General features: G+C 38.7%; 1 protein-coding gene across 4 annotated transcripts in view; it reads right to left on the bottom strand.

The window, feature by feature from the left end:
* KIT (KIT proto-oncogene, receptor tyrosine kinase) overlaps positions 1 to 23,353 on the bottom strand; it is a gene marked incomplete at both ends in the record, with an annotated part of 80,761 nt that overhangs the window by 23,532 nt on the left and 33,876 nt on the right. For all 4 annotated transcript variants that reach the window (XM_084233839.1, XM_084233838.1, XM_084233837.1 and 1 more), the window contains 6 exons: positions 4,299 to 4,414; positions 7,005 to 7,194; positions 11,283 to 11,451; positions 15,976 to 16,112; positions 17,393 to 17,674; positions 20,355 to 20,624. In XM_084233839.1, coding sequence (XP_084089965.1) covers positions 4,299 to 4,414; positions 7,005 to 7,194; positions 11,283 to 11,451; positions 15,976 to 16,112; positions 17,393 to 17,674; positions 20,355 to 20,624 — 1,164 coding nt within the window. The remainder of the gene's footprint in view (positions 1 to 4,298; positions 4,415 to 7,004; positions 7,195 to 11,282; positions 11,452 to 15,975; positions 16,113 to 17,392; positions 17,675 to 20,354; positions 20,625 to 23,353) is intronic.

A 23,353-nucleotide genomic window follows, 5' to 3' on the forward strand; every position in this document is an offset into this window, starting at 1 on the left:
TGAAATAATGGCAGATAGAAGACAAATACTGCATGCTATTGCTTATATATGAAATCTTTTTTTAAAAATCAAACTCAAAGAAACAGAAGCAGTAGAAAAGTGCTTGCCAGGGTTGGTGGGGGCAGAGAAGAAATAGAGTTTGTTAAAAAAAAAAAAAGTACGAGCTTTCAGTACGTAAGATGAATAAAGTTAAAGGATCTCATATATAGCAAGGTGAGTATAGTTGAAACTACTGTAGCATATAATGGAAAATTGCTAAGTGGAACTTAAATGTTCTCACAAAACAAGAGGGGGGAGGAGGTGATGTGGTAGATGTGTTAATTAACACTAATTCACTGAGGGACTCCTTTCACAAAGTATACATATGTCAAATTATCATGTTGTACACATTAAATATCATAAAATTTGTTAGTTATGCATCAATAAAGCTAAGGGGGTGGGGGGGAGGCTACTGTATCATTCCAGAAGTTTGAAAAACAACTGATTCATCATGTCAATCATAATTTCTTTCCACAATTATGTAAATTATTTCAGAATTCACATGGGATATTTGAAATTATAAGCCAAGATAAACTTACAAAATATTTACATTACTGATTAACATTTAAGTCCCCTGGAGTTTCAAAATTAATTCTAGGAACATTCAGTGGAAAGAGAAAAGAGCCAAGTGGAATATTAGGGTTAAATTCATGTTTAGCCTATTATTTCTCTTGCATCTGGTAAAAATCTTACTGTGAGGTGTTTATTGTAACCAAAGAGACCACAGGTTTCTTAAGAAGTATCACATGCTATCTATTGCACTTGGGTGATATCACATTTTCTAATATCTCCAAAGTTTTAGAAAGAGTGGTGTCTATAAGTGGGATGTTTTATCATTTTTGGAACTCCGTTTTCCAAGTTTTGACTTCAGGGTAAACAAATAGTTGTTTTCATCAAAGTATATCAATATTCTTTTTGGAACAATCAATCTGGTTTTGATAAGCAAACCCTCTTTGATAAGCAATTCAAGAATAATTATAATAATGCAAGTTCAATGCAAAGAAACACTGACTTTTGTGTTTTGCTTAATTAACAAAAACAACAGTTTATGCTAGACCTTCTATTAAGAAATGTCAGACACGTGATAGGTCTTGGCCATTATAAACCACCTTTAATATGACTGAGTCAACTGAAAAAAAATTTAAATAATGATTTAGCTGAAGAGTTAAACAAACAGTATTAAAACATTTTCAAGCTTAACTGTTACATATTTTTCTATTAAAAAGACTGACGGAACATAACTTTTTAAAAGCAACCCACATAACTAATTGGATCCCCTTCTCCCTGTCTCACTTTCTCAAAATTTGTGGAATTTTCAAAATACTTTTTTCAACCACCAAACATTTAACTGTCCAGAAATCAAGGATTTTCATGAACATTTCTCACAGCTGAATCTATTAAGCAATTATGCATCATGTCACTAAGTGAAAGTAGCCTGAATTTCTGCATTAATACTACTCATTTATTATTCTGATTTTTATTCATTCTAATTTTTGCAGAGCACAAATCTTTTCATCCTGGGGGCTAAGCTTATTACAGAATAAACCATACTGCAGATCTAGATATATATTTTGCTCAGCTAAAATCGTATGTCAAAATGGACACAACTCCTCCCAGTTTAGATTTTAAGTTTATTTTTAGCTTGTGATTTTAAAATTTAACATAAAAGCATCTTGCCCCATAAGTGTGTTAACTAGATTTTTTTTTCAATTGAATAATAAAATCAACAATGAAATTAACTAACTCTATATCTGAAGAGCAATTGGGACAGCTTTCACAAGACACAAGGTTTTAAATCTTCACAGAAAAACGCTTTCTCTGTCAAAGCATTCAGAGATCAAATAATCCAATGTGTTAGGTAAGTGAAATAAATGCAGTTAGTCAGTTTAGTGTTTGTAGCAAAGTGACATCAATGAGAAGACTTCCTGAGGAGCTTAACCTAAGAGGGCAGAGAGTACACCGCCACGCCTCTGCCCAGGAGTGCACACAGCTGGGTAGGGATGTGCAACCCATGCCCTAGAAAACTCCTCCTGCACCAACAGGGAGCCAGGAAAGCATCACTGGTTAATGCCATTTCCTCTCTGGTATCACACAGGCATGATTTCGTGATTTCACCAGCACAGGTTCATAATAAGCCTGTCGATGACACATAAGCTCGGTAAGTAAAATTAGAGCAATTTTGTCACCCAGAGAAGTAAGGGTGGCTTCAGAATGTCCTTCTAAGGTCAATGACTCATGAAAATGGCAGACCACAGGCTGACAAATGGAAATGAAAAAGGGGAAGAGAGACAATCCTTAATTTGCCTTTGTCTTGAGCTAGGGAAAGAGAGACTCAAACAGCACTAAATTTTACACAAGTCCCAGTGCTGAGCTTCTCATCGGGGAGGCTGAGGAGAAGGTCAGGCCTGTGATCTGGGGTTACTGGTGAACAGGAGGGAAGTATAGAAAGTGAGAGCGAACATTTAGGAGGAGGAATGTGGCAGAGTAATTTTTATATCTGTTGATATAATAATAGAGCATACTTGTAATTATATATCTCTGGATTTTACAAGAAGCATTGATCCAGAAAACATTCAGGATATCTGTATAGATATGTTTATCTGTGCATGTGTGTGTGTGTATCTATGTAAAGAAAGAGAAAAAGAGTAAGATCCTTTATCATAGATACTTTGAGAAGCTCTGCCCCAGAGCAACCAAAACAAAGTTCTATATGGATGTTGTGCCTATTAAGTGTGCAAGGATATTGATTTAGCTGCAGTCATCTCTAAAATTACTAGAATATTAAGATTTTTCAGAAGCAGGTAATTTTACCCATGTGTAATACACTAAGCTCCTCTGATTAACATTTGAATTAATCTAGAGCTATTTCAATTGCAAGCCAATGAGATACCAAATAATCAAAACTGTTCAGAGGAATTGAGATATTAATTAACATAATTCCATCGGGAAAGGAGAGTTCTGTGGTCAAACAAAGTTGGGACAAAATCTCCATCCCACAGCACCCTCCTGGGGAGGAAAGATACCTATTAGCATATCAGGATCCTTATAAGGCCTAGAGTTAAGACAAATGTTTAACAGCACAGACAAGCTCTTTATCCAAACATATTAACACCTTGCTCAGGAAACACAATTTTTCAAATGTGGGTATAGTCAAGACTCCAGATTAGCAATCAAAAGCCTACTAGCTGTTTCTTGCCTTCATTTAGAAATGAACCTCACTAGCCACCCCACCACACTGCTGAGCTGCAGCAGGGATGAGATGAAGATGGAAAAGCACTCCTACCATAAGTAAGCACCTGGAGGGGGAGGACCTGGCACTCCCCCGCCCTTTGCTCTCATGGCCCCTCCTGAGGCCCACACCTGCTCTGTGCTCAGCACAGGAAGTTGCTCTCTAGAAAATGTTCCAGGCTATCTCCTCCTCCCCCATTCAGCCAGGATAGCTAATGCTGATGGCCACTTCTGGGAATTACTCCCTTTGGCATTCCCTATCTTTGGAGGCCTGCAGGCCAGAGTGGCCTGGGTGGTGCTACCGCTCATCCTTGGAGATGCAGGTAGGCCCCAAAGAAGAGCCGGGAGGAAGCCCTGCATGTCTCACAAGTTCTAGGTGGTGGCATCTGCCCTTGGCTTCAATCTCCAAGCAGAGACATTTCTCTAAGACGCTGCAGGGGTGTCGGCCACAATCATAGAGGACTCGAGAGTGCTCAGGTTCCCAAGCTCACAACCATCTTTCCACCCCAAACCACCTGCTCCCATATGGTGCCCACTAGGGACCCAGTGAGCGAATATCACTTTCATCTTACTGGGAAAACAATCTAAACACAAATGTCACAACCCCGAAGAGAAAGCATCGTACGAAGAAATCATGTAAGGGATTGATAGCATCTCTTCTCTCACCCACCATGACAATCCAGCTGCTGTGCAACCTCTGGGTACTCATTTTAACAATCAATAATAATACACTTTCCCTCAAACAACTGTTATTTTTAACTTTAAGGGCTCCCCTGTTTACTTCAAAGGCAGCACCCAGAATGTGAGCCATGTCTACAAAGTCATGTGGTCAGTGAAATGTAGGTCAAGGAATTGGTTTTCTTATATGTTCTTCCAACCACCAAACCACAGGGTCTTTGTTAAGGTCAAAATTATCATGAGACATTATTTACATAGCACACAATGAGCTCAGTTCTGCAGCTGTTACAAACACGAGCCACAACTTAAAACAATAAAAAATAGAAAGATAAAGAGCTATTTGTTTTACTCACTGTTCACGTAAACATTAAATGTCACGGAAGAATTGACATCGGAATTGGATGCTAGAAATGTGTAAGTGCCTCCTTCGCTCCCTTTTAATCTGGTCAGGTGAAGTTCACTGACATATCTACAAAAAAAGGACAAAAAAATCAATCACCCACAGACAGCCTCCCTCAGAGTGGTGTCTTGTTCACAGTTTCTATATCTGGAAATACCCACCTGTTTGGGGAAAAATGAGTCAATTTAGTATTAATAAGATCCACATTAACAAACACACACATATTTAATTTGGGACAAATGTCTGTCGTGTGGGAAGGTGTGTGGGGAAAGCCTGTCTAAGTACAAAGGCAACCTCATGGCGAGTGCAGCTATTATCTCCCCTGGGCCACAGTCTGCTCTGCCCACAGCCGTTCATTCATGCTCCGCTCACCAAGCCCCGAATCACCTGCCCTGCTTTGCTTTAGCAACACTCCTCTGGCCAGGACAAGACTGGCAGCCATCTACCTTCAGGCTGTCTCCAGGCAGATACTTCAGGGCCCTGGCAACAAGGTCAATACTTTTGCCCTTGCTTCCTTCTCGCCACGCCACGGCCTCTGGTTTTCCTTCCGCCCCTGCTACTTCCTCGTGTCTTTGGCAGTTCAGTTCTAAGTCCTCACTGAATGACATCCAAGAGGATCTTCAAAAACTGGCTTTTGGTGAAATGACTGATCATGAAACTGATTTCACCATAGACTAATTGATAGAACTAAGAGTCTAGCTTCTGTGGCAGATTTCTGGCCATAAAAACATCACCAGACTTCTTTCTAAGTAGAAACCCAAACACATATAATATTAAGCAACCTAATATTAAGCTTAATTCATTTCCCAAGCTGCTTTTTCCAGCTCAGGATCGCAGGTGGCCAGACTATCCCAGCAGCTCAGGGCACAAGCCAGGATCCAGCCTTGGGCAGAACACCCTGCTCTGACTCTCTCTGTCTCACACACACAAACACACATCACTAAGACTAGGACAGCTGAGACACACCAACAAATCTAACGTGGACATATCTGGGCTGCGGGAGGAAACCAGAAGACCTGGACAAAACCAGGTCTTTTGGTTCTGTCATGGGGAGCATGTGACACTGACGTATAGACAAGGTCCTGGCTGGAATTGATTCTACTTAACAAAATGACATTATTCAAGGACCTGCAGTATTTGCCATGGAGCTTCTGTTGTACTGCAGGGCTGCCAGAGGTGGCCAAGCAGACCAGCACAGTCCACCATCAGGGGAGTTGCTGACACGGGCTCTGGTGTGGATGGAGTCCCTGGGCAGCTCTTAGCCCACACAACTGACCACAAGCATGGCAACTGGCTGAGCAGCTTCCCTGGCAATCCACTGTCACCACAACTACTTGCTGTTTGCCTGCTACTTTCAGATCATCAACTCTAGTCCAGGCTTCTGTGCCCCAGCCACTAAAACAAGATCACATGCCCACGCATCCCCCATGCCTCTTGGGTGCAGTTAGCAATGACTCATACCTGCAACCTTCTCCCAATCTTGCCCTTGGGCACTAAGACCCACTAGGAAGTTGAGGGCACCGCCTGGCCTGCAGTCAGTGAGTGGGACCTCTGAGAGGGACCAAAGCTTCAAGCATCCTAGGATCAGACCGTCGCTCTGCCTCACTTTACCTACATCCTCTCCCTTTTCTTTCCCCTCACCACCTAATTCTCCCCCTGCAGCTCTTTTCTCCCTTATGAAGCCCTTGCCTAAGAATTCCTGCCTCTATGGAACCTGACTTAGGAGGCCTCCCACCTGAACATCTCCAGTGAAGATCCCCCCAGGCAGCCTCAACTTCCACAAAGCCCAAGCTGAACACACTGCCTTTGCCCTGGCTCTTCCCTCTCTCTCTCTCTCTCTCTCCTTGAAAGCTGCTGCCTCTCACCAGCCAGCTAGCTGGGACATCTTCAGTGCTTCCCTCTCTCCAACCCCCATCACCTGGACACCCTCCAAGTCTATCTTCAACCCTCAGACCTGAGCCAAGGACACCACCATCTCGCACCACATTCTTACAACCAGTAATGGCTTCTGAATGGAAAAACAGACCAACTCTATATGGGCACCTATTCTTATCAGCTATGTGATCTGAGTCAAACTATATAGCTCAGAAATGTCTCAGTTCCCTATTCATGGAAATATGAGAGAAATAAGATCATCTACTCATAAAGTTTGTGAGGACTAAAATTAGTTAACGTGTCAGGTCCTTCCTGCAGGGCAGAAAAAAACACATGCACTTACATAAAGGGTTACTATTGTGACTATTTCTACCACAAATGTTCTGAGGATCAAATGAGAGATATGATGTAAAAGACATGGGTTCATTGCCTGGCCCAAAGCTACTTAATGATTCTTAGTCTTCTTGTAGTTTTAAAAAAAATGATTGAAGATGCTTTCCTCTTTCTTGGAAGAGAATTCTTTAATGTGTCCCAAGTATACGCAAGTTATTGCTTTGAACTGTCCTCAGAACCAGGGAAACTAGCCTCCCTCAGAAAACTCAGGCACACACTGTTTTGTGGGCTCTTATATAAGAATATGAAACATGGGATGAAGACTCAGCCCCAAACTTCCTTCGAAAGCAGGTGTTTGCTCACATTTATTTATGGGTTACGGAACAAGATGTGGAAAGCCAAGTGACAGGAGGGGAAAATGTGCAATCTCCAGTAAGGGCTGTTTACTTACCTGATATTACTGTCATTCTCAGACTTGGGGTAATCTTCCCACTTATCAGTGGAGGTTCTGTTCATATAGATCCACAGCTGGCGTTCAGGTTTGGGGTATGCATCATACTCAACAATCAGATCCACATTTTCTCCATCATTTACAAATATTGTAGTATTCATCATAGGGAAGATATTAATGAATCCTTTATCTAATCATAACAGAATAAAACAGAAGGAATCCATTATCCACATGACCTGACAAAAATCAGGACTTCATCTTTACGTTACAAAGATAATTGACTGATCCCCAGTATTAATTGGCAATGACAAATTAAAGAATTTTAACTAGCCATTTTACATTCTATTTTGTTCTTACAAAATCACTGTCATGAACTGAGAGCACACATAATTGAAATGCTTACTCTCCCATCACTGTGTATTAAAAATCTATCGGAATCTTACAGGTCTTTTAGAACTATTAGTCTAGAGGGTCATTATGTTAAAAAAAAAATATTTGGACCATATCCAGACCTAATGTAATTGTGTGTGTGATAAGATGTCATAAATCAGGAAGGAGGGGGGCTCTAATGCTCAATGAAAAAATGTTGGGGCCTCCCTAGTGGCCTACAGGTTAATTAAGTCTCAGCACTACCACTGCCAAGGTCCTCTGTGACGGCCTGAGTTCGATCCCTGGCCAGGCGGCTAACCCATATGGCACAGCAGACCCCTCCTCGCTTGCTTGCTGCTCCCCTCAGCAGTGTATTTTAGGAGATCCACCTGTTCTGTTCCCTATTCTTTCTCCAGTAAATTATCTCAACACCCACCCCCCACACCTTTGGCCTGCACCCCAGTTCTTTTACACAAAAATATTTTTTTAACATTGAATGTCATGAAGTATTTGAAGAAAAATAAACTTAGTTCTTCTTATTATATCATGTATCACAGATGAATGAAGGATAGCTTTTTAATAATCAAACCGTATTTTTAACTAACACACTTGACTCCTATCAAACTTCTATAAAAAGGCAGGCAGTGTTCTGGGCATTTGGAAGCAACAGAAGCATCATAAAAGAAAAATCTGAATATATAAATATTTTTAAATGACTATGTAACAAAATTAGTTTATAGGAAAAAGAGGACATGAAAATATAGGAAAAATGCTTTAATAACTAAAATAAGGCATCACTTTTCACTTACAAACAATTGCAACACTTCAATAAGACTTAAAAAGTAAAATATATCCATCTTATAGAATAGTAATAATCAAACCAATTTGAAATAGACTCAACAATTTTACAAGTGCGGTAAATAGCCCGTTGAATGCCATACTGTAAACCGGCACCACTCTTTTAGAAAGCATTTAGTGACATAGATTCTCTTAAGTGATCTGTTCTTCAATTTACCCCTGTAATTTCCACTTGGGAACTTTTTTTGGTGAGACAGCTTCAAAAAGAAGTACTATTTATAAGAGAACGTTCATTTAAAAAAATGAGAAATCAGAGAACTGTTTACATAAACAAAGTACCCTTAAGAAGCAGCTATAATAATATAAGAAAGGACATCATAAAATAATTGCCAATATATTCTTAACAGCCCTATTTATGCAGCGCTTACTATATGCCAAGAATTGCCCTAAGTATTTTAGCTTATTTAATAATTATGAGAATAATTAATCTTATGACAATAGTGAAAAATAAAACTCCTAATTCATAGATGAACAAAATCAAGTCCAGGAAAGTCATATAGCTAGCTACTGAATGGCAGAGAGTAGATATGGGTACAGGTCTTTGAGAAGTCAAGGCTGGTCTCTTCTTACTATAGCTGACCCTAGAGTCTCTATACATTTTCAGAGACAAAGAGATTGAGAGAGAGTGACAATAACACTGTATGGATAACGAAAATTCTGTTGCATATGAAATAAGCAATATTCCAAATCTTACAATTATTATATCAAGTTAGTGGGATTGTGGAAGAATTTTAATTTTATTCTTCCACTTATTTCTGAAAATTAAAAAATTAACTTTAAAATTTAAAATCAGCATGCATTGTCTTTGGCACTAAGTAGCTAAATGCATTAAAGTCTCATGTGAGACTGTCAATGACCATATTACTACCCTTTGGTTTCCTATAGATTCAGAATAAAAATGGACTCCAACTGACCTGTGTACCAATTGAAAATGGATTTTTCAGGTGAGAATGAAAAATCATTCAAATGGAAAATGGAGGTGGAAACCACCTCACTATAATATCTAAGTTATAAATGATCCCCTTTGCCATTCTTTGCATAATTTAGGTTAATTCTGAGGAATAAATATTTCATCTGAATGCTACATAAAATTTTTAAGTTCTCAAGGTCATAAATTTAAAGATATCACACAATGCAAAATATTAAGATCCTACAGACAATAATATTTGCACTGTATTAATTCTCTCAAATCACCATGTATAAATTACTCATTTTAAGTTCCTCCTGAGTTTTCTATAAACCATATACTTTGCTCAATGGCCACTTTATGTCTTCACATTCATTAAGTCTAAGAATTCTTAGTATCAAAGAACTCCATCCAGATAGTTATAACATTAATGTACATTTGCATTAAGAAATTGGTGACACATTAACTTCTAATCAAATGCAAACACCATGCGAGGCACTTCTATCAAATCTATTGCCTTTTCTCCTTTCCCCAGCCTTGGGAGTTAGAGGCTGTGCTTCTCAGAAGAGAAAATGCAGGCCAAGTTTAGTTCAGATGCATTTGAAAGTTAAGTGGCAGAACCCCAATTCAAAACCAGGCTGCAGCCATCCCTAAGCCTTGTTGTCCCCACCAATCCGTGTCACACCCAAAACCTGTGCCTGACCCCAAGAGAAATGACTGTTCTCTTTGTTCCTTCCTGTTCTTGTCCCATTGTATCTCCTGAAACAACACAAAACCAGATTCAGGTTTCACCACCTCACATCTTTCCAGTTACACAGTTATATTCTTGGAAATTGATGAATGCATTTTAAAAATCTGATTACATACAACAATATGCTCAAAACATCCTTACTAATTGCTTTCTGGAGCTGAAGCTGATATATCAACATGCTCCCTAATCAACTTAGCAAATTAGCACTTATGGAGTTTAATATTTTAAAAGCATAGCCTTCTATTCAAATTAATAAATGGTTCACAATCATGTTTAGGGATGGAGTAGTATTCTTTCTCTGGGATGACTCTATAATTGCAAGTAAAATGTCTTTTCCACGTTCAGTCTGGTGAGATCCTCTCCATTACAACATGGGCAGAAACACTAAAATTATATGGGATTTTTGTGGGATAAATTACAGACCTCTAACGTTGCCACATGAATTACTGAAGAAATATATGGTGGGAAAGAGAGATGAAAATAAATATCGCATCGTTTTATTATTGTTCATGATGAAAAATTTTACCACCCTGCAAGTGCTTAATCAACATCAAGCACAAAGTACATGGTTACATTAAGAAGACAAGAAAACAGACTAACTTCAAACAATACTAAATAGTGTATAAGTGAAATACTTTAAAAATATTTTCAGTAAACCAAAGCCAGCTAGTACTTCACTATACTCTGCTCTCTTTAAATAGCTATTTGGAAAATAAACATTTGGTGAGATTTTGGGGGAAGGGAAGAAAGGCTAAGCCAGTGTGGATACCAGATGGGGCACAGGTTCCCATGTTCCAGTTTATGCTCCAGGGAACTCTTCCTGAAAGTCTATGTTCTGACCTTTAAAGTTGGAGATAGGGTAAGGTAGGGCCAGGGAGAGGAGGCATATGTTGGGGCAGAGAAGTCCAATTCAGCCTTCCTGGCTACAAATGACCTAGATCCATGCACTGGTAAAACGATAAACCAAAAAAGCTGATGTGCAACACCAAGTGATTCAGAGAAATACTTTAGTCTCTAAGGATCTGCATTTCCCAAAGAGAAAAGTCTACGGCCACTTTCAAATTCAAGTCATTCGGCAAGGACTAGAATTTTTGAAAAAGCTCAATTTACATTTTATTTGTTTGATGGAGAGGAGAGGGAAAGTAGCAGAGGGAATGATAGGTTTGAACAACTTCAGTTACAGCTTTCCACTTACCTTTAGTAAATTGGTAGAATTTTGCGCTCTACTTGGAAGAGGCTACAAGGATAATTTTCATCCAGCCGTTCATTCATTTGGTGATAATAAAATTTCTAAGAATCTGTTCAACATTCCATTTACATAAAAAGGAAACTATCTAGTAATTTCTTCTTTCACTACTGCCAGTAATTTATACATTCTAATAGAGATATTTACCTACTACTTCCAAGGTTGTTGTGACATTTGCTGATCCAAAAGTATTATTGGCATAACACATGAACACTCCAGAATCGTTAACTCTTGCTGAGCTGATAGTCAACCTTTCTTTACGTTGGAAGTCAAAGTCACCGTGATGCCTGCTATTACTCTTTACCTGTGTTTTAGTCTGTTGGTTTCAGAAAGGGAGAAAAAAAAAATCAAAGATTACCATAAAATTTATATTCAGGATCTTTCCTAGATAAATTAAAAATAGCAGCAATTAACTTCTTCATATTAGCATTCATTATACACTACTTAAGTAAGAATAATAAAGCATCATGACAAGTCTGTCACTGGAACACTTCATATTACAGGATTATATTGAAAGATAGTCATTATTAATGATTGGAGGAAAAACATGAAAATTCATTTCTTAATAACCACAGCATACATAATTCTAAGCTCTTGCAGCACTACATTTTTTTTTAATCAAGCTAAACTTCCGGTTATTATAGAAAAAATATAGAATACTGACTTTTTCTGAGTCAGCATACTTAGGTCATATCAACAGCTCCTGTTACATAATTTTTTATTCTGTATCCCAGTGATTGGAAGAAAACACATTCTATTTTATTAATGGTTATATTATTGTCATGAATAAAAGTATAATCACAATGTCGATAACTTAGAAATCCATCCTGTAGTCTTCACCCAGCAGAATTTTGGCTACTATTGAAGGAGTCCAAAGTAGATGAGACATATAAGATTAAGCCCCAGTAAGCATGAGCTAAAGAGAAAAGGTTGTGAATTTGTCTATCATGGTGATATTGTAATCCCACCCTTACTTGTCTACAGATAAGACAGGGAGAGATTTCTAGTATGGAACACATCAGGAGAAAAAAATGACAGGAACTGCAGTTGTTTTTAGAAAAAATTCAAGGGAATAGCAAATAGATTTCTGTATCTTCCAAATTTTTCTGTAAGTGAAATACAGATTTACATTCCTATTCCTATTACACATTTCTATTACAATGAAAAAATAAAAAACCTAAAAAAGGAAGTAAATAGGAACTGATATTAACATGAAATGAAATCAAGACTGGTTTGACAGCCAGGCCATGGTGAACCTATTAGCTTAGATTATTCTGACAATGTTGTAAATCAGAACAATTCTTCTGGAATGTAACTTGGCAGTATGTCCATTCCCTCTGATCAACCAGCAAATTTATCTCAAGGAAATAATAAAAAAACAAAAGTTCCCAGATGTTTATTGCAGTGAAACTCAGAATGCCAGGTAATTCAAAATTATGAATGTAAAAATTTGAAAACCATATGATAATATATATGCATGTGGGCAGAGAGGAAATAAATATGAAAAAAAAAAAAGGGCAGACTACAAAGCAATTATAAGGACAAGTTACATGTGACCCTTAGTACTTAAAACACAGTGGTCCAAAAAATTTGTTTTTTAAATATAAAATATGCCCCAGATTTAAGATTTAATATGAAAAAAATACAAAGTCACATTAACTTTATGCTAATTTCAAGAAAAATAATATTCAGGCAATACTGGGTCAAATAAAATACAGCATGAAAATCAATTTTACTTTACTCTTTGTAATGTGCCCCCCCAGAATTTAAATTACATAGGGGGTTCACATAATATTTCTATTGCAGCAATACTATATGCAACTGTGGAATTAGAACTTTTTGTTCTGTTATTAGATTTTTGAAAAAAATTTTATAAAGCAAGCTGACTGCCAGAATTGAGTATTTCAAAATAAAAGGGAGAGAAGCCTATTTAACTGTGAAAACTCAAGGTCTCCACTAGTCTCAGCTATTGTTTCTAAGAGAGGATGAAGAAACAAAACCTTTAAAGGAATTTCTGGTTCGAAGTACTATATAGATTTGACGCTAACCTCCTTCTAAGAGATTCTTCTAGTAACTGGTAGAAATCTGCCATTTCAGTGTGGCAGATCAATTATTAAGATGATGAGATGGCAAGAAGTAACATTTTCTCTGGCCTCTCCTACTCCATCCTGTCCCAGACTTCTCCTCTACAAAGGTAAAGTAACAAGGTACAGATAACATGCCATATTCTACACTTACAATACTTGGTATCTTCTAGTTCTTACAAGACACCAAGAATCTCATTAGAGGCTAAACATGTCAGCACCAGAAAGAATAGTTTGGTTCAAGTGATGCAATATTAACACCCAAACCCAAAGACCATAATTTAAGATACCATCAAAGAGCATAATTAAAAGCATTAGAAAAACTAGCCAAGATTTCTAAGGGTTGACTACACTCCAAGATTCTCATGTTTTAAACAAACAATTGCAAAAACTAAAAACACTCATTTTATCTTAAATTTCATTGTGAGTTAAACTATTGCAAATGGTTGGAATCCAACACTGGATTTTTGAAATGATTTAATGGTGCTAACAGTGCTAAGTAGTTCAAATTAAGCCAAAGGATATCAGTAAAAGATTCATAGATGAACCTTGGCAAGGAGCCAAGAGCCCCATCTGCAAGTCACACATTACATATTGTTTGCACCTGATTTGGTTTTCCTTAACCCTTGGAGGTGCACACGGGATTTCCCCAAAGAGTTCCCAACACCAAGGGTTTATCTACCAGTGCCAATGGATTAATTGGGAATGGCATGCAGGGCTCCTGGGAAAAATGGTTCAGAACGAAACTGCCTGAGGCAATTTAATTTCTCATCTCAAAAAGGCTAATTTTTGAGTTATACAGCTGTTCAAATACATACACAGTTGAAACTGTTCTCTCCTCTAAAATCAAGGGATTATAGAAAGCCAACTGGTAAAGACTGTGTTCTGTAGTTAGTCAGAAATCTACACATTAACTATTGTTATTATAATATTCTATGATATAAAATTAAAACTTGTTTTTCTTGGTTTCCATTGGCTTAAAAGAACAAGCCTATAGTATAATCCATTCTCCTAGTCAATGGCATGCTTCATTTAGCAAGGTATCATCCATCACATGCCTACATGAATACCATGATAATGCTTTGCATTATGCTAATCACCATGGTTACTTGCTTTAACAAAGAATACTTTAAATTGGCCTGAAATTGCCAATGTTGAAAATGGGGCATGTTTTAGGAAGATGCAGGGGTGGGGTGGGGAGAAATATAGAATTTCTTTGTTCCAGTATAATGGATATATGTGTACTGAGGACAAACCATTGTGATAGCTAATTAACTAGGATGGTCAAGATTATTCAAACAATAATTACTGAAAACTGAAATTCAATGGAAATTTTAAAGCAAAATATTAGGAAAAATAGACATTTTAAAGACTTTGTAATTAATGACTACATTTAGAGGGAGGGAAAAAACTTCAAATATAAGTGGCTAAAATTTATTTAATTTTAGGCTATGTCTAACATGGTAGATATCATACAGCAGATACATGAATAAGAACCTAAACATGTTAAATGTTTACTTTTAACATACCTAAACATTGTTAAATCAATAAGAACCTAAACATGTCCAAATGTTTCAGATTAAAGATAACTATTTTAGGGGGCCTCCCTGGTGGCATGAGGGGTTAAGATGCAACCTGTGAAGCTATCTGTAGCCACTGCAGCACGAGTTCGATGCTCGACCAGGGAGCTAACCCACATGGCGCAGCAGACCTCTCGGACTTGCCTACTGCTCCCCTCAGCAGCATGTTTCAGACAGTCTGCCTGTTCTGTTCCCCACTCTGTCTCTGGTGAATCCTCTCACCACCCACACCTCTGGCCTGTACCCCAGTTCTTTTTTTTTTTTAAGATTTATTTATTTATTTATACAAGCACTGGGTACAGTCAGAAGCGCAGGGAGGGTGAGAGAATTCACAAGAGCCAGAGCAGGGAGCAGAACAGGCAGAAGGATTGAAGTACACTGCTGAGGGGAGCAGCGGGCGGCAGGAGAGGTCTGCGCACCATGTGGGACCCTTGCCCAATGGCTGGGATTGAACCGGTGCTGTAGAGGCTGCGGGCAGCTTCACAACCCAGAGCTCTACCGCTGGGCCACCAGGGAGGTCCTCTACCCCAGTTCTTATATGCAAAAATAAAATCGAGAGGGAAAAAAAAAAAAACTATTTTAGTAATAGTGACCAAAACAAATAGAAAACCATTAGCAACTTGATCTCAGTTAACCAGCCCCCAAGGAGGAAATCACATCCATACAAAGAGAAACCTATCTCTCAAATGAACAGGCCATTTTGTGGGGAAGGAAAGAACTTTCTGATTAATATCTAAAACCATCTATTCTTTATAACTATGGAAGGAGGAAAAGTCAGCAACTTTTCTCAATATTTTAAATAATCAAGCCTGAATAGTATGGATAATAGCTTTAAAAATTAGGTATTTATGCAGTTAACCTTTTTTTTTTTTAATTTCCACACTGAAGTCATTTAAAGAAACAGCACAAGCAGTAATATAGTCTCATGTACTCTCCTCAATTTTCTCAAAATAACTTTACAAAATGACAATGATCTGTTACTAGTCATGAATGTATACAAGTACATACACAGAGTGTTATAAAATGGGGGAAAATGCATCTCAGCCCTCCTGGACCAACACACCAGCAGAGCCATCCCCTAGGACACTTAACAGATTCTTTTAAAGAAAAACCTTAAAATGTCCCACCATAGAGATAGCAGCATATTGAGAAAAATAAAAGTAATAATTCACGCACCTGACTGTTTTCCTTTATCCACATTGAGTCCACAGAACTAGACACATCTTTAATAGTGCACGTCACACTAAATTCTTCCCCTTCCCTAAGAAGATGGCTTGCCTTGGACACAGATACAACTGGTACAGCTCTGATGGCTAGAAAAAAAAAAGACATGCAGCCTTCAAGTAATTTGTTCTATTATGGCGTGAAATTTTAACTTAACCATTTTTCCTCAAATTGCAGTTGATTTTATCATCTTTTAAATAAAACATAAGGTAGATTATTAACCAATCTGTATTACTTGCCTAGCTGAAGATACCCGAAATTAAGTCATGCAGCCTTCAAGTAAATTCATTAATATTGAGTGGAAAAGACAGAAGCATTTACTTAGCAATTATAATACTTCTGGACAATACTTTTTAAAATTTATTTCAGGCTTTACTTTTTTACTACCTTTTTAATGAAGTACCATTGTTTCACACCCTTGTTAATTATATGTTGGCAGTACAGGATTTCTCCCCTCAGGTGTGGTTACTGAAGCTCTCCTACCACCAAATCCCCACAGTCTCCACCAGTCCACTGTGCTCTCCCCCTAGGCCCCTTTGGTCAATGCTGTCTTGAAATAGGTAGAAGTCCTGGCGTAGTAAAGTGGTTTCCTCTTATAGAAACTCCCAGGTCTCATAAAGATGTGACCTATAGCTAGTTATATCCTTTAACCAAACAGGCATCTCGCCTATGCTGTAAAAATACTTTGTTCCTGAAAATCCCAGGTTTCAAAGAATCAAAATTTCCTGATTTTCAATCAGCATACTCTGTCAAAAACTGAATGAAAACTATTCAACTGTTTAAATGCCAACTGGTATTGAATAGGATACCCTCTGAGATGCAAAATCTAGGCATCTTCCAGAAGACTTGACATAATACCATCATTACAAGGTCCAGTTGGTATGTTCCAACAAGTCAGGGGGCACTGTCCTTCTCAGATTGGGAAGAGTTTGAGAATGTATTAAAATTAAATAGCTGAGGAGCAAGTCAGTTCACATATCAATAGTAAATCAAGGAGTGAAAAATTTGTATGCTCATCCTTCCAGGGAAACCTTTTAGGAAGTAACTGAAGTTGTCTTTAGTTTCTCAGGGAAGAACGTTTGTGCAATTAAGGTGCTTTGAGGCATCCTGAAGTCAGTGGCTCTACCATTCTCCCCACTCCACTGAATCTTTGACAGATACATTTAGCTGGAGACCACCACGGGCTGGTGTCCTGGGGTTGGGGTTGTGAAATCAAGAACCCACAAGTGGCTGACTTTATTTTGACCCTGAGGAACTGATGAAGAGCCAGCTGCCTGATCGACAATGCTAACAGGGATGGATGAGAAGAGAGAAATTTTTAGGTCATGAGATTCTCTGAGCCCCAGGAGAAAGTAAGGGAGGCCCGTACCTGCCCTCACTTTCAGAGTGAATTTCTCCGACAGCTCTAGCTTGCCCTCCCGTTCAGCAGAGCAGCGCAGGCAGAGCCGATGATACTCGCGTCTCACGTTTCTGATGGTGATGCCAGCCTTGGGGTCAGCGACAAAGACCAAGCCTTTCGGAAGGGACTTCCCCTCACAGCCCCTGAGGGAGTAATCCTTCACCTCTGGGTCTGTCAGAGGACAGCGGACCAGGGTATCCTTGTCTTCTTTCCCATACAAGGAAACGTCAGTGAGGAAAAGCTTTGCAGGGTCTATAATAAGCATATCAAAAATTAGCAGTTTGAAGGGCTGGTCACAGACACTGGAAAGATTTTTTTAAACAATCTAAAATGTTCCCTTTCATAACAATAAGCTCTAGTGGCCCAAGAGGCTATTGTCTTTCTTCTTTGCAAGCCAGAGCAGAATTAACTAAATAAAACTAACAGGTAAGAGTTAATATTCCACTTTCCATGTTTCAGGCCTAAGCTTAGACTCTTACACACTTTATTTCATTTGATCCTAAAAACACCCCCATGGGATGGGCACTCGCGTCTCACATTTCTGATGGTGATGCCAGCCTTGGGGTCAGCAACAAAGACCAAGCAAGCCTTTCGGAAGGGGCTTCCCCTCACAGCCTGTGAGGGAGTGATCCTTCACCTCTGGATCTGTCAGAGGACAGTGGACCAGGGTATCCTTGTCTTCTTTCCCATACAAGGGAAGGCCATATCATAACCAATATTTTATAGATTTTGAAACTAAAGTTTTAAAAAAATGACTCTCATGAAGTGACCGGGTCTGGAAAGGGCTGGGCGGAACTCAGACCCACGTCTGACTGATGAAACAATTCAAGCTCTTAAAACTGAGAATATTTTATTACAATAGTCGCTCTTTTTCTACAGCAGAAGCACTGAATAAGCCAGACTGATGATACCTATTAGGGTCAGGGACAAGTGTTCTTCCCCTGCCCCTCGTGTGCACCCCTTTCCAGAGTTCCCAGTCTCCAGCATCTTTCAGCTTCAGGATATCATCTAGAAAACTCTCACTACCCTGTACAGATAACATGTGGGTCTCACTCTATCCATAGTCCTTGAGAAATAGGTATAGCTAAAACTCTGGAAATCAAAACAGTTTCAAATACACGAAGGAGGCTTATGAGTTTCAGGAATGTTGTGGTAAATACTTTATTGTCCAAACAAGGATCATTGTGAGTATTATTAATAATTATGTCAGGACACCGGGCATGGACTGGGAGAGACTCAGGTGGACTGGGACCTCATATAAGCAAAGATAAAAAGCTTATCCAGTACATACAATATGCTACCACCCTCTACTGAATAAAGATAATAAAGATAAATGGCTGGACTAATGGATTATATTAAAAATTGTTTAATTGTCCTTTGTATCTAGAAATCGATGTCCCACAAAAATGAATTTAACGTCACTAAAATATACTCATTTAATAGAACAATTTTGAAAGTTTCCCAAAACGCATTATGTACCTCCCAACCTTACTAGCTTATTTTGCAAATAAATGACCTGATGACTGAACTATGGGTCTGGGGTCATCACTGGTTATTTTTTCATCTACTTTTTCTCAGTTGCTTGAGCCTATCGAGCTCTTCTAATGCCTCAATTCCCCTAATTGTTGTTATATAGATTACTAAGATATCCAAACATTTTAACTTAGTAATAAAGAAGTGTTCTAAGTTGCTGACAACGACATCCCTTATAAAGAAAATTCATGAGCTCAGTGAGACCGATTTGGCTAATCAGCAGTTTTCCCTACTTTTCCAGTTGTCTACCCATCCTATTAAATAAGCAGAATGATGCTTCATTATCACCTGGAAATTATGGAGCACTCCTTGAATGTCAAAGAAGAGCACACAGGTTAACTCAACAATTATGGAACCATCCCCAGAGGCTAAACTATGGCTTATCAATGCACATTTCTTTTCTGCTACCCACGTAGGAAAGGATGCCAAATAAAGGGAGAAGAAACAGTCAATTTCATGGCAAGCTTTTTAGGATGAACACAAATCAACTTTATTAACTCCTTGACAGAGCTAGAATTTGCACAATTTTGTCTCCCTAAAAATTATAAAAGAGCTGGCTGGCTTATCCAAAAGTGAGACTCTTGAAGTTGGTCAAATGAATACTTTCATTCATTTTTCTTTCCACACACAAATGAGGCTTCTCCTCGGGTCTGTCTCAATGATCACCCAGTCTAGACACTCACCCAGTACTAGAACGGGGACTATTTCTCTCCTCCTATAATTTGATTATGTCACTTAAGGTTTAAGTACTTCAGTTTTCACATCAACAAAACACTACTCCTTCCCAACCCTTGCCTCCAGCAAACCTCCTTTCGACAAATATGTAACTGCACAAACATAGACGAATCTCTGAACTCATCCTAGGAAATGAGGTACAGAACTCTGTCATTTTTTCTTTTGTTTCTAAGAGGCCACAATTTTTTTTTTAATGAATCAACTGACATCTATTAAGACCTAGGAAGGGCATGGGGCGTTTAGCTGACTGAGTTATTTTTCTGGAATTTACTTCTTGAAAGTGGGTCAATTCTTTTGAAGTGTTGGTTTGCTGAGGCCTTTAGAGGCCTTTAGTTCCCTGAAGTGTTTTTACTAAGTGGGAGTATCTGGGATCTCCAGGCATTAAAATACGGCTCTCCCAAAGGGCCTAATTTATTCTCAGGGTTTACTCAGGGCACTGGGACAAATGGGCTAACCATATTGTAATTTCATTAGGAAGAGGATTGTAGCCTCACAGACCTTTAGCTGAAGTTAAGGGGAAACCAACAACAGAAAGAAATTTAGGCTTTTTAGATCAAGCTAATAAAAGTTTATCTATGACTTAGTCATCAAAATGTTATTCATAGTTAAAATCAAAACACCAAGTTCTCTATAGGCTAGTAAGAAAGAAAAGTCAAGCATTTACCTCTAACAAACACATGAATGGAACTGCTTAAGCCGCCTTCATTGGTGCACGTGTAAGTGCCTGTATTGATGGCCTCTGCCTTCTCCACGATCCATTCATTGTGTGTTTTCTCAGTCAAAGTATCCACGGACTCAAAAGTCCATTTGACAAGCCCAGGATCGCTGCAGAGCAGTTTAATCTCATCGCCAACACTGACTATTAACTCTGATTTTGCTGGATAGATGGATGGAGGAGACAGTTCCTCTGGACTCACAGATGGTTGAGAAGAGCCTGCCAAGAAAAATGAGAACAGTGTTGAGTATGATTTTTTTTCCTTGGCAAAATAAAGCATTTCTTCCAATATTGATTTCCATCTTCTGTGTATGCTACAATAAAAATAGGACAAAGCTGCCCTGCTATTTATGGTTAGAAAGAGGGTTCTGTGTAAAGTTTCCCAAGTTCATCTGGAAATCAAGTTATCTTCTGCAATCTTCAATTAATCCTCTAGGTCACACGTGGTGTGCAAGCCAGCATATGCTGGATGCCATAGGCTTCTCTAGGTTAAACAAACAATTGGGTCAAGTTTCTTTACCGAATATGAGCCTATGCAATGATACTGACACCTCCCTTAGAATCAACAGAAACAAAATCTCACACTAGGAAAAGAAACTACTGGCCGACCATCCTTCAGGCAATATTTACATGACCATGACACAGCTTGGCTTTTTCTGAAAGCTTTGTGAATTCACTTATCTCTATGTAATTATACTTAAAAGACAATGCTCATCAAAGGAGGACCATTTACAAAATTTCAAGCAAGGCAGAAAAAGACACTCCTATTTTAAGCTCAGACTAAAAGATATTTCATGTCATATGTTTTGGTTGCAGCTTGATCAACCTAATGCCTAGATAGGTTTCCTAGACAGGAAACTAGTTTAAAGATGCAAACTTTAGGCTCTGAATATGAAACATGAAGCTTAGGAAATTCACAACAGCCAATTCATTCACTCATACATGCATCTGTTGCATGAATGCAAATAACTGTTCATTAATTATGATCTGTAAAAGAATCGTGCTAGGTGCTGGGGCAAAGTCTAAGTAAGTGTGACATGTGTTCTTTACACACACTCCAGAGCTTAAAGAACATACTGCTTGAGTGTCAGAATAAGTAAAACATAGCTCTAAGATATAGCTTTACGGGAATGAAAAAGAAGAGGGCTGAACCTTAACAGTATCAGATGAGGCTAAAAAGAAGACAGACATGTATCATTAGAGATCATGTAGACACTATACGTTTCAGTAGAAAAAATGACATGCACGCAAGATACCATAGATCAAACAGAGTCAGGAAATCAGTGAAGTCAGAAAAGCTATGGTCTCAGGCAGGCAGAGGCAATAAGAACCTACACTTAGAATTTGAGACTATTGAGAAAAATGCAATATACTATTAGAGGAAAAAATACATTAATAGTCATAGGTTATAATGCAGTGAAAAAAAAGGGTGAGGGGGTGGCTCACACATGATGACCTGGGTAAGGGAGAAAGACGTCAAGGACCTGAGGCAACAATACAACAGAACTCCCTAGAAGATTTTCAACAACCACTGCAGCAGGATCATGGAGAAAATGCACATGATACCCCTACATGAAGACTGTGCCCCCTCCACACACATATATAGAGATAAAGTGATGTGAGTTATAAAGGAGGAGTAACCACCATCCAAGCTGGGTGGGAAAAGGGGCAGGTGACAGTCAAAGAGCAGCAGATCCCAGCGCAGCAGGAGTAAACAATGCCAGGAAAGTTCCAGATAACTGGGGTGGAGAGTGGAGACAGGATCAGTAAGGGATTGAGACAGGAGAGGCTGGAGACCTGCTTCCAGGTGCCACTTCTCACCTCAAGACGATGAGGGAGTCAGAGAGAGAGACTGCTGTTCATACCCATTTGAAACTTGCCTGATTTAATTGAAACAGCGGAAATTGAAACCAAGGGTCGGGGACTAGCATTATCCAAGAGAAGTGTATGCTTGTGGCCTTTAACCTTGGAGCACATAGAAATTACCCCTGAATTAAATTATACTCTTGTATTTTCCATGGTCTCTTCTTAACCAAATTTGGGGACTTTGATTCATCCACTTTGCTCTCCTTCAGGGTCTGCTCTAGGACCTACCCACTTTCTCTTTGAACTCACTTCTGATGGGTTGCCTCTTTAGCCTCTTCCCTTCCTTTCTCGTATTTGATTTTGTTAAACATCTTTTCTACATCCCCTTGATGGGAAGCCTCCTCCAAGACTGGTAGTAAGTCTGTCCCTCCTTTGGTCTCCACACCTTTGCCTTGATTATCTGATCCTATATTAATATTTCACACACACAAAAATTACCTTGCAATATATTTAATCAGTTCAATTTTCTCAGGAGTGGAATTGAAGGGTATATGTAGATATTACAGTGTGAATAATAAATAATGCCTGCCTCTGGAAATATAGCATGCTAATGTAAGCATGCCCCAGCTGTGTGACCTAAGGCAGGACACTCAACCTCTCTGTCTCCAAGTTTCCACATCTGGAAAATGAAAATAAAAATATCTTCCTCTTAAGAGTTCTTATGAGAATCAAATGCAATAAGTTTAACATAGGACTGCGCGGTTTTCAATAAATGCTAGCTATTAGAGTAAAGCAATAGAGCATGTAAGTTAAGAGCTTGACTCTTAAACTGAGACTGTCAACAGGTACCTTACAGCTTTGCAACTTACTAGGTTTGTGATCTCAGGCAAGTTACGCATCAGTTCTGCTCTAGTCTCCTAGGGATCACAATGGCATCTATTTCCTAAAGCTGTTATATAAAGCACTTACAACCATGCTTGGGCACATGCAAAACACATAATACATATTAGACACAATTCAAAACAACCTCTTCTCACCTCTCCAATTAGCCTCTCTAAGGGTTCCATTAGTTTCCAAATGGGTCCCTGCCCTACTTCTCCTTTCTTGGCAGCAAATCCCTTCCACAAATTACTTCTGTAGCC

The sequence above is a fragment of the Talpa europaea genome, assembly GCF_964194135.1.
Source record: "Talpa europaea genome assembly, chromosome: 5".
Taxonomy (NCBI): Eukaryota; Metazoa; Chordata; class Mammalia; order Eulipotyphla; family Talpidae; genus Talpa; species Talpa europaea.